Source organism: Festucalex cinctus, chromosome 10 (genome assembly GCF_051991245.1).
Source record: "Festucalex cinctus isolate MCC-2025b chromosome 10, RoL_Fcin_1.0, whole genome shotgun sequence".
NCBI lineage: Eukaryota > Metazoa > Chordata > Actinopteri > Syngnathiformes > Syngnathidae > Festucalex > Festucalex cinctus.
In genome coordinates, this window is record NC_135420.1 from 21905759 (window position 1) to 21924548 (window position 18790).

At 39.1% G+C, this 18790-nt stretch overlaps 2 protein-coding genes across 7 annotated transcripts; one reads left to right on the forward strand and one right to left on the reverse strand.

The window, feature by feature from the left end:
- The first annotated feature begins 313 nt into the window (after positions 1-313).
- Positions 314-14005, forward strand: LOC144027377 (uncharacterized). Its single transcript, XM_077534836.1, has 5 exons — positions 314-511; positions 5096-5260; positions 6745-7284; positions 11437-11594; positions 12749-14005. The coding sequence occupies exons 1-5, from the start codon at positions 439-441 to the stop codon at positions 12791-12793; spliced, it is 981 nt and encodes a 326-aa protein (XP_077390962.1). The 5' UTR covers positions 314-438; the 3' UTR covers positions 12794-14005.
- A 200-nt stretch (positions 14006-14205) lies between these two features.
- On the reverse strand, positions 14206-18761 carry LOC144027376 (uncharacterized). Of its 6 annotated transcripts, none has more exons than XM_077534835.1 (12): positions 18701-18761; positions 18210-18287; positions 17988-18030; positions 17717-17871; positions 17364-17445; positions 17180-17285; positions 17040-17113; positions 16813-16889; positions 16272-16366; positions 16127-16194; positions 15732-15860; positions 14206-15219 (listed from the first exon to the last, which is right to left on the reverse strand). In XM_077534835.1, exons 2-12 carry the CDS (start codon positions 18273-18275, stop codon positions 15086-15088), a joined length of 1029 nt encoding a protein of 342 aa, XP_077390961.1. In that variant the 5' UTR covers positions 18276-18287; positions 18701-18761; the 3' UTR covers positions 14206-15085. The 6 variants fall into 6 exon arrangements, with proteins under 6 accessions (XP_077390961.1, XP_077390959.1, XP_077390960.1 ...); XM_077534833.1 differs by having other exon boundaries at positions 15711-15860; XM_077534834.1 differs by having other exon boundaries at positions 15732-15869.
- Positions 18762-18790: the final 29 nt, after the last annotated feature.

Consider the following 18790-nt stretch of genomic DNA (forward strand, 5'->3'; position numbering starts at 1 on the left):
ATTTTAACCACAGAGCAACGGCGCCACTGGGTGTTCAAATGTTGATATTACAAGACGAGTGAGTCATAAAAATTGAATGCCTTGAAATGAACTACAGTAAATGACTCGGGAGATGTCTTCAAAAAAAAACAAAAAAACAAAACAACAACAACAATAACACTCACTGTATAATTATTTTTAACGGATTAACTCGCCCCTGCTGAGACTGATATGACCTTTAGTTACAGTCACAGGCGTGAGCTCAGCGGGCTATTTTTGAACCCGGGAACACGTGGCACAGTTTCTGGTAAACGAGAGAGGGAGAGTGAGAGAGATGGAGCGAGAGAGCGAGAGCGAGCCCCCGTTTCCGCCACGAACACAACACACAGTAGCAGAAGCTGAAGTGCACCACTGTACACGAGTGACCGTGGATTACCGAATTTGAAGGAAAACGCAGAGATGACGATGGAGTTCAGAATGTGTATTTACCTTGGTGCCTTGCTGCTGCTTCACGTGGGAACTGCTGAACATGGTAAGGCGCCACTTTTTGTTTATTTGTCTTCAATTAACTTTGTCAGATTGCAGTGGTGGGACGGAACAAAGTACAAATGATGAGGGTGAGTACTTTTGCTACATCTGTCACATTGCTCAGAGAGAAGTCCTGTGTGTCTGTTTGACCTCGGTCAACTTTCATGAGTTGCTACTCATGGGTAATTAACCACTGTGAGTGGAGAGTACAATTGCTCACCCTTTTGATGCTGATGACGAGAGGGGACAGGAAGGATTTTTTTTTAAAGTGCAGTTTTCCGGCGATACTCGACAGTGGTACCTTGACATGTGAATTTAATTCATTCCATGATCAAGCTCGTAACTTCGTTTACTGGTACAATATGGAGCCTCGCATACTCGCGGTTTCACCTGTGTGCAGACGCCCCCCGCCCCAATATTTATTTGTTTATGTTCATTTTTATTTCCAGGGAGAGCCAACCCCTGTTGAAACACCTATAAGAGGCTTATGATCGCCTTTTCAAGAATTTGGGGTTAAAATAATTATTATATAATAATTATTGTATAATAATATATAATAATATTAACATATTAGGTTAGCACATTCCCCTTAAGTTTTGGCTTGAAGCATGAAGCAAAAAATAAACAGATTTTAGATGGAAAAACTTGTGCGTTAGGGCATGCTTGGGTCAAGGTACCACTGTCTATGCTATTAGCATTAGCATTAGCGTAGTAATCAAATTTGCTTCACAGTCGATAAATTCAACCCAGGTTAACTGAAGATCTGGGTGTGATGTTACTAAATATAGTTATTTGCCTCAAATGGCAAAGAGGAGTTGTCTCTACTTTTCTGTCATTAATTTCCCCCTCCTCTTCCTTGTTCAGCACACCTATTAGTCACAGCATGTAAGTTCACGAAGGTTCCCCTTTATTGGCTGTGTAGGCCATGTGTGGACTTTCCGCTTGCAGAGTTTTGAAGTGGCCTCTTGACTTTGTCATACAGATGATAACGAGCTATAGTAAGAACAAAAAATCCAGCCGGGGAGCACTTCATCAAGTAATTGCAAGACTCAGTCACATGCAGAGATGGCAGTTAATTAACACTCTTCACGTCTCTCGCTTTCCGCTATTTTAGTCCAGGCGAAGAAGAAAAGGTTCCTGGATGTTATATGATTATTTCTGCTTTAATGGACACGTTGATCATGTTAAAAAAAAATAAAAATATAAGACAATTTACTGTATAGTAAGGTTTGTCACACATTCATTCTTCTAGCTTGGACCAGACAGGAGAAAATGTTCCTGCATGTCATTAGGTAAAATACATAATAATCTTTTTATTGAATCCAGAGGACCACATCTCTCTCAGTACATTCTAAACGGGGAGGGGTGAATGCGATAGAGCAAATGTCGCGTTATCTCAAATTAACACATGGAAAAACATGGGTGTGGATGCTTTCTCATGAAATCTTTGCATGACTGTGGACATTTCTGTTTACATGTTTAGCAAGACTTTTTAGCAATCAAGAGTTGGTGTGTTAGTTTCATTTTCACGAATAATGTTACGCATTACGTCATCAGACTCGTCACGTCAATTTTGCGATATTTCAAATTTTTAAAAAAAAATAATATCGGTAATATCGTAGAAGGTATGATATGGAACAGCCCCAGGACCAACACATTCCCACGTGGTTTTTGGACATGGAGGTTTGTTTTTCTTAATAAGATAGAAATTCTGTTTTACTACTCAACCAAATAGCACAGGAGAGAGGAGGTTGTTGTCACGTACACTAAAAAGCCAATACTTGACAGAAATTCATTCAAAAGTTGTTGGGTTAGTGTCCTCGTGACACAAAAAAATGGCATTTCAACAAAGGCTTGTGGACTTTTTATATCCACTATATATCCAAAACAGCAAAACATGTCTTCTTTTGAGTGTCTTTCAACCACCAGACATAGCCTAGATAGAACAAAACCCAAATGGAACTCTGTGGTGTAACCCAAAGTGAGGTCGTGAACCAGAGATGCCCTCCCAATCGGATTATTGCAAAGTCAAGCCCAAGTCCCACATTATATTTCCTCGTGTTTTTTTTTTTTTGTTTTTTTTTAAGAGCAGACTCTAAAAGGTCCCTGAGACAATCTTAACGTTCATTACAGGGTGACATATTGGAGCGGTGGAGAAAATGACAGACTCGAGACCGTTTGAGGTCATTCAGTTGGCGGCGAACACCTGCAGTATGTGCAACGTGAAAAGGCCATTTTAGGGGAAAATACAACATGCTAACAAGCTACTAACAGTGGGAAAACATAATGGGCGATTAAAGGACTTGAGTTTGAATCACTTGTTAGGGGAAATTGTGGCCATTCCATCTGATGTGTTTGACAAGAAAGAGCACTGAGTGACGCTATAGACTGCTACGTGAGCTTTTTATGCTAGCTACTCTGCCTCCTGCCCCCAAATGAGCTGGGATAGACTTCAGCTCCACTGTGACATAATAAGGATAATCCGTAAAGCAAAGGGATTGATGGAACTTGTGTTTAAACATGTATGATGGATAAAAAAAAGTTAAAAGAAAAAAAAAACATCGCCTATACATTTCCTGAATCTAAGCTAAGGTACTAAAGATAGTAGGACAAACTTTCTGTCTTGAGGATTGCAGGAGCAGGTTACTACATGTAGACCGACTCAAACTTGCAGCACGTGGTGCAGCAACAGTGGTTCTCTGTACTCTATGACCCCACTCTGCACACATATGGAGCATTGCATATACAAAAAGTCAAAAGTCTCAGAGTATCAGAAAGTTGCCGCACAAGGGCGGTATTATACAGCACGGCACGGCATTTACGTGCATATTTACTGGAGGTGGGTAGTACTAACACGTTACATTTACTCTGTTACAATTTCTATTTGAGAAAGTGCTTGATTAGATAAATATCAGAGTTAGGTCAGGTTAATTTAATCATGGCAGCCAAAACAGTAAGCTTGATTAACATTAATTGTGCAACCCAAATTCTGATGGCTACTTTTATATTACTATTGATTATCTCTTGTATGATTTATTTTGTTTTGGTTTCTTCACATATAGACTTCTGCCTGAGATGCTTTCACATGACTCCATTTCACCAATCCAAAGTGATCACTAGGGAATATTGACTCCATTTGACCAATCCAACTAAGGCAGACAGTCACATGACCGCACATAAAGTCTGTGGTTCGACACAGACTTGCGCATTTCTCAAATGGATTCATTTATGTGAGGCATAGCAGAAAGGGTGACTCGCAGTCAGAAGAGGCGGAACACCCATGGCCTCACATTTTAATCTGATTACTTTACAGACTACGGGGGGAAAAAATAGCAATGTCACGCTGCCATCTGTCTGCCTAAAAATGTCCACATTTCAGCCTACGACAATTGACTGAAGAATTCGTCGTAAATTAAGACAAAAAAAAAACATATATGCAGTGACTGTGTAACAATAAGAATTTTCATAGTAAATGTTGCTGAAAATGTTATAGTGCATGCACTGCTGAACTACGTGTATGAGTGATTGTTGCGGTAATGAAAGGCATCGTGCTAATGAGTTAGCCAGCGCTAATTACATTAGGTTACATGAGCGTTCTGGTTTGCCTCAAAGGGATGTTGGGAAGGGGGAGGAGAACAAAACTTATTAAACTGATCAAGAGCAATGGAAAAGGGAAAGCACATTCGTTCAATAAGACAATTAAAGCCTAGAAAGACGTGATTAGTTATGTTGTAGCGTAAAATACTGTATGTCTATGATTCAATATTAACAAAATGTTTGAGCATAGAGAGGGTGCATCTAACCTAAGAAGGAAATGGAATTTTAAACAACCTATCTTTCATTATTATTATAATTTTTATTATATTTCAGTATGAGCAAAAAAGTCCTACGCAAGCAAAAAAAACAATATTAGTAAAAGTTTACTAGAACAGCTAAATTTTATTTGGGATCAATTGGAGGCCGCTTTAATGGCAGCAGGTGTGTGCCGGCTCCCATTTAAAGATGTATTTGAACGTGATTGATCATTTCTGAACACAGCCACACACTGTGAGAGGATGTGGTTGCACAAATGCGCACATCCTTTCTCAGTTATTTGTACTTCCCCTCTCTCTCAAAGAAAAACAAAAAAAACAAAACTCAATTGTGCTGTAGGTTACAGGCCACATTAATGGTGGGAAACTTGTTGAAATGATTTATCCCAAAAACACTGTATTTGAACATGGGTGTGTAGACTTTTTATCGCTATGTATGTCATGTTAGAATGGATTGATACTAGGGAAGAATGTGTATTAGTAAATATACTAAATACCTGAAAAAATACATCATATTTATTGATAGTGATTGTGACCATACATAAAAATAATTGTCAATATAGCTGCAAATATCCTCCAGCACCGTTTTTATAAGAGCTTTAAATACTTGCTTGTTGTCAGCTTTCACTGACTATGCAACTTTTGTGTCCACACATGTAACACAACCTTGTAATTCTGATGTTTTTGGATCTCGCATGAACGGCATTTTAACAAACCGGTTGCCCACGACACCAAATAACCAATAATCAAGCTTGGCTCTGTTTGCCTCCTATTAGATAATGAGCACACTGCACAACCAGCACCAGAACGCGACCTGGATCTCACCAGCAATTCGCCTATTATCGTACCAAAGAGCTCCAACTCCACATCCTCTACTGGCAACGGTACGACGACACATTGGGAAGGCGCCATTGCGACGCCGCAACCAAGCAAAATGAACGGTAAGTGTGGAGATTTTAGTGTATGGGCTCCACACACGCACTACGGGAAGTCATTAACTGGGCTATATTTGGTCATTATCGTGCACTGTCGAGGAGGTTGACACATGGTGATAAGCTGATGAAGTGCCACCAACGTAGGGGCACGCAGAGCCAAAGAGGAAAAGTAATCGTGACAACTATAGAGCAAGACATGAAAAAAGTCATTTTGCCCCTCAAACTTCTACAAACAACACCCTATAATGACAAGATGAAAAATATGTTTTTGATATTTCTCTAAATGTATTAAACAAGTTTAAATCACATTAGGGCTGCTCAATTATGGAAAAAATAATAATCACGATTATTTTGGCAATAATTGAAATCATGATTATTCAAACGACTACAGTACTTATTTTTTGGTACAACACAAGAAAATGTTTAAGCATTTAAAATATTAAGACCAATTAAAAAATAGAAACACTATAATTATGTACGTTCCTTTTGGACCAAACAGAATTTTATTTATTTATTTATTTTGGCAAAAACTTGAAGTTGGAGTGCAGCTTGTGCACTGTGCAGTAGGACAATCATTTATTATTATTATTTTTTGTACAAAACAAGAAAATGTTTACACATTTAAAACTATTAAGACCAATTTAAAAAAAAAGAAACACTATAATTATGTAAGTTCCTTTTAGACCAAACAGAATTTATAATCAAATATATTTATAATAATAGGCCTATGTATTTATGTTGACAAAAATTGAACTACAAAACAAGAAAATGTTTAAACGTAAAAAACAAGGAAAAACTATTAAGACGAATACAATTCTTTGAAACGCTACAATTAACATTTAATTAAATGTTATTTTAAAATTTAAAAAGGTGCAAATGTATACATTTAAACAAATCAAAAATTTGTATTTATAACTTTTTTTTTTTTTTTTTAAATGATTATGCTGATTTTGTAATTGTGGAGTGTAATAATTGAAATTGTAATTGAATTACCTTGCCTCAAGTCTTGTGGAACAACAGTGCTACAAGCTTGACACACCTTTCTTTGGGCAGTTTGGCAATTCATCAAATATCAAGTAAATACACTAATTAAATATGCCTGTCGGGCATTATGAAAGGGAAAGTAGTTTGACTTTATTTTAGTGTCATTATTATGGTAAAACAATTATCGGGTGTGTGGAAAGAAAAAGGGTTTAAATCATGTCAAAGTGAGGAGAGTGAGAAATGATTCACCCGCTATGCCGTGTGAGACTTTTCACCATGACGTGAGAAAAGTAGCGATGGTAGGAACACACGGGCACAAACACACACATTCCCAGGCACTTGAAGGTTATATCAGACGACAGTTTGCTTTCACGACTCGGCGCCGCCTAGCCTTCTCAATTGTCACGCTGCTGTTTTGGTCAGCAACTGATAAATTCACGTGACTTATCCATGAAAATGAAAGCTAGTAATTTACGAGTAGAAGCTAACATAATTCTCTTTGGTAGCCACCGTCATGGAGGTGACCTCAGTGACGTCCAGCCCAGAAAGGTCCAACAACCTGACCGACAACGTGACACCAAAGCCTTCTGTCCCCCCCACGCTCGCCTCCCGAGCCCCCGATACATCTGCTCACAAGCCTTCAAACAAAACCTACGACAACGCTACTTCACACCAGCCTCTGGACTCACTTCCTGTCACCACTACACCATTGAACCAGACAGCTCCTGTGGAAACGCATCCTCCAACGTCCTCCCCCTTGTCTGGCACCACGTCGCATAAAACGCCCACGACCACTCAGCAATCTACTACTCCCAATCCCACGTCGACGCCCACCACCACTACTACCGCCACCACCACCACCACGAGTGGCTTAACAACCAGCTCCTCCAAAGTGACCTCCACTTCTCGGACGACGACTCTCACGTCACCGCAGAGCACCCTCAGCGAAGCCCCCCTGCACACCACCGTCGCCCCACCAGCCCTCACATCCACGCAGGCCAAAGTGCATCCAGACACCCCGTCACAGCTCAACGTAAAGGGCGACAGTAAGTGGGCTACAGTACTTCCAACTACTTTAATTTCCAAGTGTCGTATTATTATCTAGGGCCCGACCGTAATGTTTTTTTAAGGCAAGTGTTTCCCAAACAAGAGTACACAAACACATTGCAGGGAATACGTGGAAACGTTAATACTTTATTTTAAGTAAATCTAAATCTATACATATATATATATATATATATATATATATATATATATATATATATATATATATATATATATATATATATATATATATATATATCGTTGCGGGCCTCATCACAATACACGTATCGATACACAGGCGTCAGAATCGATATTGCCCGTTAACTTTAAATCGGCAGTTCACGTTTGCCTTTGCGCCTTGCATTGTACCTAAAAAATCAAAACCAGTAGCGTCTTTGAAGTTAATTGCCTTCAATTAACGCAAAAATAGCTCACCGGTGATTGGACACTGTGTCTTGCTAAGAAAAATGAAAGCAGAGGAAGAATGTCAACATTTATTTATTGATAAACTTAACATGGCATGTGTCTCAGTGTACCAATTTTCCTATATTTTGTTTAAAATTTTTTTTTAAATGTGTCTTATTTGGGATACATATGTATCGCGATACGTATCGTATCGTAGCCCCTGTATCGTGATACGTATCGTATCGTGAGGTTGGCGGCAATACCCAGCCCTAATACATATACATATATATATATATATATATATATATATATATATATATATATATATATATATATATATATATATATATATATATATATATATATATATATATATATACTGTATACACTGTATATTAGGGGTGTGAATTGCCTAGTACCTGACGATTCGATTCGTATCACGATTCACAGGTCACGATTCGATTCGATACCGATTAATCCCGATACGAATTTATAAGTCGATTGTTGCGATTTTTTTCATTCAAATTTAGAAAATACTAATCAGTAAGCTTGTAGAGTGTAAGATTTATATGAAAATGTATTATTTATTTATCTGAAATTTCAGTATTATAGAGGTTGTAATCTGTTTCATGTTTGAACAGCATTAAAATAAAATATTAAGGCTTAATGTTCCGTTCATATAACATTCTTCCATGCTCAAGGTGCGAATCCTAACCCGAAGTCAGACGTTTTGTTGAATATTTTTCCATTAAAAATGGAAGTTTAAAAATCGATTCACACACACACACACACACACACAAAAAAAAAAAAAAAAAAAGGCAATGATGATAAGACGTTGAATCGGTAAGACTACCGAATGAACAATTCTGAGCTCTTAAAAAAAAAAAAAAAAAAAAAAAAAAAAATCGATTTTTTTTTTTGAATCGATTCGAGAATCGCGCGATGTAGTATCGCGATATATCGCCGAATCGATTTTTTTTGACACCCCTACTGTATATACTGTCACCTAACATTGCCACCAAAGTGCCCTGGGTCCACCCAGCTTCTCTCACCAATACTCAGCTGGGAGAGGCACTATACACTAGAGGTGTGCAAAATTTCCGATTCTTAGATTATTCACGATTCGGCCGTGCAACAATCGAGAACGATTCACAAATGTCCAAATTCCGATTATATAAATATGCCAAGGGAAGCGAAACGAGCGAAAAGTACGCGGAACTGAAACGCAGTAGCGCGCGCGGTCTTCGGGACGCTTTTTGGGACGGACCGAGAGTACACATCCACATCCACAACTCACGCCTCGAGATTCAAAACAACAACAAGCATGGCTGAGCTGACCAACCCACCTCTTCGTCAGATCAGACCTGCTCCGAAAAGGCAAACAACTTCAGGCGGAAGTATCAGCTAGCTGGCTGCAGTGCGTCGGTTAGCGTTCTACAGGGCGCCGCGCAGTGATACGAACGAACGAACAGAAAAGTAGTGGCTGGCGGTAATGGCGTCTGACTTTATTCAGAAAAAGAGTATTGTGGTGGAAATGTATCACGCTTTTGAAAACAAATAGTTTTTAGAAGAAAAACGCTTTATTTCCGAGACCCCAGCCAGCTTGCTGGACTATTTTCCTCTCGTCCAACGCCGAAGTCAGCGCTGATCGCACACACGGGAGGTGAGGATCAAATTGAGATTCATGTTAAAAAAGCCGAACGATCCCATTAATGTTTACACGTTCATGTTTACACAAGTTAAAAAGCAGAAAAGCACTTGAGGTTTTTATTTTGTACCTCTGAGAAACTTTAATGTTTACATGTTCATCTTTACACAACTTAAAAAGCAGGAAAGCACTTTTTTTTTTAAGGCATTTGTATTGAAGTAGTAGTTCACATTGTCTTTCATTTATACCTCAGTGCACTTTTGAGTGGATAAAAATAATATATTTTTGCTCAATGCTATGTTTTATTCTGTTGAAGACTGAATATACTTAAAAGCTGTTGTTACAGAATGAGGACTTGAGTATTTTATTTACTGTTTTGAACTGTTAACTTGATACTGAAATAGTAGTTTATTTAGGCCTGAGAGGACTTTTGTACTATTTTTGTAACTAATGTACGAAACATTAAAAGCGCCAAAATACATTGTTTTTTTTCTGCTGCCTGGGGGGAAATCAATAATCGTTTTATAATCGAATCGTCGCCTCTGAATCGTAATCGCAATCGAATCGTGAGGTGCCCCAAGATTCCCACCTCTACTATACACTACGTGCTCGAAATGCAAAACAGAAAACGAGTGCTTTCTAAATATGTCCTAGGCGTTTCACTGTTTGGATGATGACAGAGGCTAAACTGGCCGAAGAACAAAAGCAACGCTGTTCTTTTGTTTGCTTAGACACAAGCCAGCTCTTCTCTCCTTCTTCTACACACAAGTACTGTCGGCACCAGGACGTCCACAGTTGTCCTTCTGTTTGGAGACAGTCATGGGACTCGTGTTCCGTCGCTCTTTATTTGCCCGCTCAATTATTTAGACACCCACAGCGGCGTTCTCTATCCACTGTGGGAGCGTGCCGCCCTATTCGTTTTATCTTTCCATCTGTCTGGCAGAGAATTTTCTAGGACATCGGCAAAAAAAAAAAAAAACTTGCATGATTCCTGCTTCTGTGGCGGTGTGGTTTTATTAGTCCACACTTGGCGCTTTGCCTTTTTCCATGAGCCAGAGAAAGAGGGATGGCTCGCTCCCTCTGTGGTTGTTTTCACTTGATGATGTGAAAACCGTTGAGTTGGCAAAACAGTGCTCCATAGCAACGTGCGTCGATAGCGGTGGCGGGCCATGCGTTTGCTACATTGACCTTTAGTGGGGACTTTCTCGACCTAATCCACCTCTTATAACATCCACCATCAGGTCGCAATTGTCGAACATAAACTAATACAAAAAGGCAGATTAACAAAGTTGTGCCACATACATTATTTGGAGCAGTTCAGAATACTAAAAAAGGAAGAAAAAAATTAAGTACATCAAATTCACCAGTTGAAGTTGACTGTAACTTAACCAATCAGAGGACTGAAAAATGCTGACATCATCAAGAGCCAGCGTTCTGGCCCTGTGAGGATGCATTAGAATTCTAAAAAACAATACAATTAGTCTTAAATTAAATCAATTTGGAACTGAAATGAGCGATACATTAAAAATATATATATAAATAATACAAAATAATAAATTAGTACATTTAAAATAAAATTAAATGGTAATAATTGACGTTTAAATCTAATTACGGTGATCATATTTTAATTTGAAATGAGTGACTTTTAAATTGAGACAAATTTAGATGTAATTAATTGTTGAAAACTAAATCACAAATTTAAAAAAAATAAAAGGTGTTAGTTAGACATTACAATGTATAACTACTTTGTACATGAAAATAATGCGCATTTAAATGAAAATGGTTTAAATTTAAATCATTTAAATTAAAATGACTACATTAGAAGTTAAAATCAGTAAAACGTATGTAATTAAAGCCAAATTTAAATTTAAAAAATGATTACAATTTCCATCCATTTTCTTGACCACTTATCCCTCACAAGGGTGGCGGAGGGTGCTGGAGCCTATCCCAGCTGGCTTTTGGGCAGTAGGCAGGGTACACCCTGGACTGGTTGCCAGTCAATTGCAGATGATTACAGTTTAACTTTACTTATTATCCGGTATACCTTTTTATAAGGTGAAAAGCTGTGACACGTCCCTTGTGCTTTGTGGTCCCACTCCAGCCGTCATGGTCCACGACTCCCCGACGCTGGATCCCCTGCTGGCTGGCTTGGTGTCGGCCTTCATCATCAGTGCCGCCGTCATCACCCTGCTCCTCTTCCTCAAGCTGCGACGACGAGACAACAGGCCAGAGTTCCGCAGGCTACAGGACTTGCCCATGGTGAGGAAGACTGATTTTCAAAAATCAAGTCCCACGCACAATCAAATTTGAAAATATCTTTTAATTTTGAAAGCCAAGAACCTGAAACGTTAATATTTTTTTTTTCATATTTTCAAAATTTAGTGCCAGCATCATCAAATTTGGGAAACCATTTTATGTATTTTGGAAGGCAAAAACATCAGAAATAATTGTATTTACCATGCCAGCATTTCAAAGTAAAATGTTCAAAACAAAATGTCTCAACAGCATCAAATTTGTGACATTTTATTTTTGAAACAAAACATTTCGTGTGGAACATTTTAATTTAAAAGGCAACGAGCCAACGCCACTGGATTTGGAAAATCATTTTATTTTGAAAGGTAAGATCCAGAAACAAATATTTTCATGTGCCAATTCTTAAAAGTGATTTTTAAAATCCAAGTCCACTGGATTTGAAAAACAATTGTATCATGAAAGACAGGCACTGGAAATTAACGATTGCTCGTGTCAGCATTCAAACAAAATAGATTTTCAAGATAAAAGTACCAACAACATTGAAGTTGGAAAATCCTTTTATTTGGAAAGGTAAGCACAAGAAACATACATATTTCAAAATGAAAAGATTTTAAGAATTTAAGTCCCAACATGATCGAATGTGGATTTTTAAAATTTTATTTTAATTTTGAAAAGCAAGCACGAGAAACAAAAATATTTCCTGTATCTGAATTTCAAAATAAAATAAGTTACAGAATTAAAATACAAATGCTATAAGATGTGGAAAATAATTTTTATTTTTAAAGACAAGCCCCAGAAATGTAAATATTTCCATTTACCAACATTTTAAAATAAAATTATTTGCAAAATAAAAATCCCAACAACGTTGGATTCGGAATTTTTTTTTATTTTAGGCATGCACTAAAAACAAAACAAAAAATGCTCGTTTTGCTCTGAGGGGCCATCAACATCTCATGCAGGTGAGTGACGGTTAACCCTGCTTGCCCTACATACTGCTGAGCAAACGCGAGAGACTTTTGTTACCATGACAACATGGGACAGCCTGAGCTTTGGACTTGGGCGGATTCAGAGACCCAACTATTTATACCAGACTATTAAAAAGTCAGTTTCCCATTATGTCTCCTTTTATACTAACTGGTTTTGGTGTTTCTCTTCTTTAGGACGACATGATGGAGGAGACGCCATTGTCCATGTACAGCTACTGATGTGGAGGCACAGCCAAACAATGACTTCCCAAAAGTCTCCTTTCTTCAAGGGTAATATTTGCCATGATTCAACCATCCGGTCTGTCTTCTTGTGACTCCTGATCCTGAAGAATCCAGGTTTTGTGTGACCACATACAGTTATGTGGGTAGCTACAATATTATCCAGGTCTGATGGCGTCTCTGATGCATAATATTAATGCCACAACCTATGTCAGGTTCTGCAGCAACTGTCAATTTTGATTTAGTCAATTATGGTCTTGGTACGCACAAAATGCACCCATTTATCATTTCTGCGTTTACTGTATTTCCTCTAATAGTGGCCCAGCTAAAAATAAAAATAAGCCCCTCATTGGGTAAAAATTGTGTAAGTTGAATTTTTTCAGTTCACAAATGCCATTGTTCACCACAGTTGAACTCTGTCGCTAACTAACCTATTGCGACCCTTCACCAGTCCACCCATTAGCAGTGGAGAAATTAAACATCACAGGGCGCTATTTTGAGAAAATACAGTAATCTCATCATTAAAGTCTTTTTGGATGACTCAAAGGCCGAAGAGGAGAACATAACAAACGGCCTGATTATACTTTTTAATGAGGTTGCACTTTATTTTCATTTTGTATGTTTGTTTCTGAGTAAAGTTGTTTGTGCGGGCGCGTTTTAGCTTTGTGTGCATTTTTAAATGTGTGTGTTTTAAATTAGTGTGTTCACGGGTTATTTAATGCATACACTAGTTGGCCACAACATTAGGTGCATCTGAGCAAGCAATACAGAGCTTCACGGCACATTCTGCCCTTCGCTCCCATTTGATTGAGTGGGTGTACCTAATGAAGTGTCCTGTCAGTGTGTATTCAAATACAGTATTGTTAGTGATGCTTTGTTCCCCTTTTGCGGTCCAGGTGAGAGTGCCTTCTAAACATTTATACTCATGTCATTTCCACATTTGACGTGAACATAGGACTGGAGCAGTGGCCTTTTTGAAGTGTTCATACTGTAAATACTATTGTTGTTGAGTGCGTAGATTAATTTATAAAAAGTCAAATAAGATGCATTCCCCTTTGAGATGAATTCATGTGGAACTCCACGTTTTAAAATGATGCACTTGTGTTTATCTATTGAGGTGTCAATGCATAATTGTTGCATTGTGAGGCTTTGCTGGTCAATGTGGATTCTGAACTATTATTATTACTATTATTAAAAGGTATTTGAAATGTATCTGTGTTTTCTCTCTATTGTCAGCACTGACAAATCAGGTATTTGTGTACACGTGCCACATAGTGCTGCTGCCTCCACATGTGAAAACATTTTTAATCGCTTTAAGGGTGCCTGCTTTCTTTTTGGGTTCTACCTCTTCAAGTAGAAGGAAGCAACCAGCTTCAGTGCACAGCCCGCTGATGTATACACTTGCCAAAAGATGACAGGAGACAGCCCACTTTTATTTAACATTAGTAAAGACTTGTCGATGGGTTCCAACTTGCTACTAGAATCATACAGCGTCACCGGCAAGACCCAGTCCACTGTTGCGCATACACTTCCTGGCGAGATGACGAGAGCCACCCCACCGAGCGGTGCAGAATACGGGACAGCCAAACGGTATCCAGAACATACACACTGTGACACTTGCTCGTAAAATCCAAGCCGTTGTTACGCACACAGTAAGATGATGAGAGCTAGATCATTGAGCAACACAGAAGAGACAGCTAACCTCAGTCCAGAAAGCATACAGATCCTGCATACTGCTACAATCAGCAGTTAGATCCGAGCTGCTGTTACACATACACTACATAGAAAGATGAGTAGAGCCCGCCTGCCTGCCAATCTGGAATCGGAGATGGCCAAAAAACAGGCAGGATGTGCGCACTCACCAATGAGATCCAGCTGACTGTTACATTTGCCAGTGAGATAGCCGCTCTTAAGCATACACTTGCCGGCGAGATGAAGAGAACTAGCCTGCCAAGCTATGCTGAAAAGGAGACGACCAGAACGCCCACTCACTGTTTTACTATTCTCCTGGCGTTTAATAAATGGCTGAAACACGTGTCTGGAGTGGGGCTCCTCTTTCCCACATGCGAGGGCATTATAGTAAATATATTTTAAAAATTCATAAAAAAAGATTGCTTAAAATAGTGTGGTATAGTGGCAATGTATGAACCTGAACATAGCGGGGGAATTCTGTTAAAGCAGCCCGGAAACCACAAACACCATTCCCCTGCCGATTGACATCCCAAAACTGTTCCTTATGCATTCCAATCACTGACCTCACAAAAAAAAAAAAAAAAAAAAAAAAAAAGAGGATCAGAAGTCCGTCAGACTCAGGTCAGATCCTAACTCTGGGTTCACGTCATCCAGGAAGTCTTCGTCGTCATATTCCTCCTCGTCTAAGAAGTCAATCTTTACTCTGGATTTTGGAACACTCCGATGCTCAAGAGCTGGCGGAGGAGCAAAGCGAGACGTTAGTGTATTAATGTGTGTGCGTGTAAGGTTATTTTTTGCTGCACTTGGAATTACCATGGAAAACACACAAGACCAATTTCCCATAAACACTATTGCACTATGTTGTTTGTGTGAGTGTGTATAAACAATGAGCCGAAATGACTGGGAAACATTTGGAGTCTCCTCTGGAATCTTATGTTACAGTAAGCCCATATGTACATAGTTTCACAAAATTACATTAACTCTAAGTTATCAACAACACTGTGCTGCTTTACACTTAATGATTTCTTTTAACTTGACAGATATTTTTCTACGTTAATGGAGGTCCAATCTCCGCATAATTTTATCCACTCACAGTAAGATTCCATCTATCGATTTTCTATAACTGCTTACACTGTCCGGGGAAGTGGTGAGCTGGCGCATATCCCAGCTGATCAAAATTGAGGTAGACTAGAAATTGCATTGTAGTTTAAGTGTTGTAATGCACCTAGAAATTTGCTTGACTCACGCGGATCGTCTGGCAGTGAGAGCTCTGAGCTGATCTCCGCCAGGCTCAATGTCGGGCTGAAGTCCTCCGAGCCCGAGTCCTGCTTGGCCTCTTCAACTTTGAGCCTTCCGCCGACTCTGGGTGAGCCATCTGGAATAGCTTAGTGTGAAACAAAGCATGGTGCAAAGGATAAAATATTGTTTAAAAATATTGTGCAAAGGATGTTTTGCGCAGGATAGATTACACTGCATGGAATCAGTCCTCTTCCAAATGTGGATAAAAGTATATCTATTGGATGTTTAATAATGCCGATGAGATACAGTAGATCATCTATCATATCAAATAGATTCACTAGATCTGCTGAAATATTAGTTTAATATTGGGAACTTGGATCAGCAAAGGAAATCAAGTCTTACTTGCAGGTAGTGCGGCTTGGCGCTCACGCAGATGCATGACCTCGCCCTCTAGTTCTGACACAGTGGCGCTGTTGTGAGATCGAGAATCGCACACCGGTGAATCAGACAGCAAACATCCAGGACGTGCAAAAGTAGACACACAAACCTGATGTGGCGGAACTCCTTTCGCGAATACTCAAAGGCGCTCTTGGCCAGATCTGTGCTGAGAGATTTGTAGCGGTCCGTCAGCTCCTGAAGCATCTACTTGGAAAAAACAACAACAACAACATGGTACTGTGATCCGAAATTGGAAACATGTAGAGTGAAACATTTGAACTCAAACACAATTAGTTCTGCTCACTTTGAAGTTATAAAATCAATTCTCTTCAGTGAAATCTGAAGTGAAGGGACTTTTACTTTTACTTTTATTAAAACTAAATGCAGGCAGCAGGTTCCATTACTGGTTCTAGCTTTATCCATACTTTTCCATGTGTATAATTTATATACAAAACTCCTTTAGATACTCACTGAGATAAAATCTCACACAAGAATTTGTGATGTCATGCATGATGGTTTGAAGTTTAATTGGACTTTTACGGCATATTTATCCAGAAAATTTCAATTGGATCAAAAAAAGTTTCTATTTCGGTGGATCTACTTTGTTGAATTTTCCAACACAGCAGACGAGCAAACAAAATAGGATGCACCTCACTGCAACGCTGGCATTGTCGCCGACTTTCTCGGGCCTCTTTCTCCTGGAGCATCATCGCCTCCTCTTGCCTCCCTTATCCCACAAATTTAAAATAAATAAATAAAAAAGGGATACGGACAGATGATTATGATGTTTTGAGCAAGACTGTGCCGGCCCCTTTGCTTTGAAGGCCAACAATGGGGCTCAGGACTTGTACAGTCCTGCAGATTGAGTGTGACTCACTCAGTCGCATTTTCAGCTGGTCTACCTCTTTGCAAAGGAGTTCCAGCTCCGCTTGGCACACCTTGGAGTTCCAGCTGTGAAAAAAGCATAAAATTATAGATTTCTGACAAACTATTTTGGGTGAAGAATTTTTAGCGCACCTCTCCATAGGCACGGCGACTGCTCCAACATCGCTCACCCCTCTTGGAAAGTCCTCCTTCTCACTTCTTCTCCTTCTCAGGTCTTCACGCAACCTGTCAACCTCCGCTGGAAGACACATTGTTGATATGGATTAATTATTTGTGTTACTTACGAAGCTTATATCCAATCGTGAGTTTGCGTTACCTTGCAGCATCTGGATGTGAAATTCTTGAGAATGTTTCTCTTGTTCCATGTCACCGAGTTTCTTGGTGAGCGACTCAATTGCCTTGGGAGAAAAAAAAGACATCAGTGGAAAGGAAATGTGGAATTCTTTCACTTTTGAAATCTTTTGTTCATTTCATTTGGTACTAGCAAAATGTTTCTAGAAATGTATGTCTCAAAACTTTAAATTCAAATCATCGTTATATACTGACATCTAACAAATATATTTGTGTCTTGAGATAAAAATTTAACTAATTCTGTTTGGACCTTGTTGGGACCCCATCAGACTATACAGGTTAAGTGCCCGGCAAGTGTATTCCATCTCACACAATAACCTGGTTCTGTATCTGGAGCTGAGATTGGATGGAGGCCACATCTGACCACTGAACCCGGGGACAGACAGGAAGAAGCTGCTGTGCACTTGACGGACCGCCAACGGCATGGCTGTTAAGAACTGAATCATGAAACTCTTCCCTGAATGGAAAAAAATCTGAAACGAAAAAGACATATATAGCTTGAAAGGTCACCACCAATGATGACTGCACTCTGTTACGCAGGGATTTCCCCCCGTTTTGTTTTTACACGTGTAAAGGAAGTTCCACCCACCATCTTCCCTTTTGCTGGAGTTCCCCAGTGCGCATAGTCTCCCCTTGGAGACACATAGAACATTTGACATAAAGTGAGTTGGGAATCACTGACTTACAGGACAAAACGCATTCACCTTACTTTTATGTGTGCACCCAAATAAAATAAAATAACCACCAATGCATAATGAAGAAAAACAAAAAAAACAATTGATGCAGAAAGGTGACATTTGAATGTACTCACCCTCATGTTGGCCACGCTGTCGTCAGCTGCAGATAGGATGGAGCTCACCTGGCGGTCCCAGCTCATCTTGCAGTTGATCTGCAAGAAAATAAAGAAAGCACCTCTCTAGTCATCAGTGTTTAAACAAGCAGGCTGACAACAAGTAACTTTACACTTCTGTACCGAGGTAACTGCCTAGTTAACAGCTTTGACATTTGCTGGGAGATTCAATTACAACGGCACTCCTACTCAGGGGTAGGTAGGATTTTTATACTGATTAGCACAAACCTGAGCACAAATACGAGAGATTAATACGAATTAACTGATATTTTGTCCCAAAACAAAATGTAATAAAATGCCGGCTAATTATTTGAGTTAGCAGACAGTGCTATAGTACAGTAATAAATGTGTCGGCATAACGGCATTACATGTAACTGCACAAGACGGTCATATACAATCCCATATATGACTAAAACAATTAATATTTAATGACAAAAAAGTATAAATATTACTCCTAGCTCGGCGAGCCACTTTTAAATCAAAGAGCCTGGATTTGTGCGTGATGACGTCACAGTAATACGCAAGGACATCTGGGAGTTGTA

Bases quoted from the DNA above. Each gene is read 5' to 3' on its own strand.
- LOC144027377 (XM_077534836.1), top strand. From the start codon at position 439: ATGACGATGGAGTTCAGAATGTGTATTTACCTTGGTGCCTTGCTGCTG. The intron at 512-5,095 runs GTAAGGCGCCAC...GCCTCCTATTAG, and splicing joins CGTGGGAACTGCTGAACATG to ATAATGAGCACACTGCACAA. The intron at 7,285-11,436 runs GTAAGTGGGCTA...GTCCCACTCCAG, and splicing joins GCTCAACGTAAAGGGCGACA to CCGTCATGGTCCACGACTCC.
- LOC144027376 (XM_077534830.1), bottom strand. From the start codon at position 18,275: ATGAGCTGGGACCGCCAGGTGAGCTCCATCCTATCTGCAGCTGACGAC. The intron at 17,872-17,987 runs GTGGGTGGAACT...TTTTCGTTTCAG, and splicing joins CTCCAGCAAAAGGGAAGATG to ATTTTTTTCCATTCAGGGAA. The intron at 17,114-17,179 runs GTGCGCTAAAAA...CTTTTTTCACAG, and splicing joins GTCGCCGTGCCTATGGAGAG to CTGGAACTCCAAGGTGTGCC.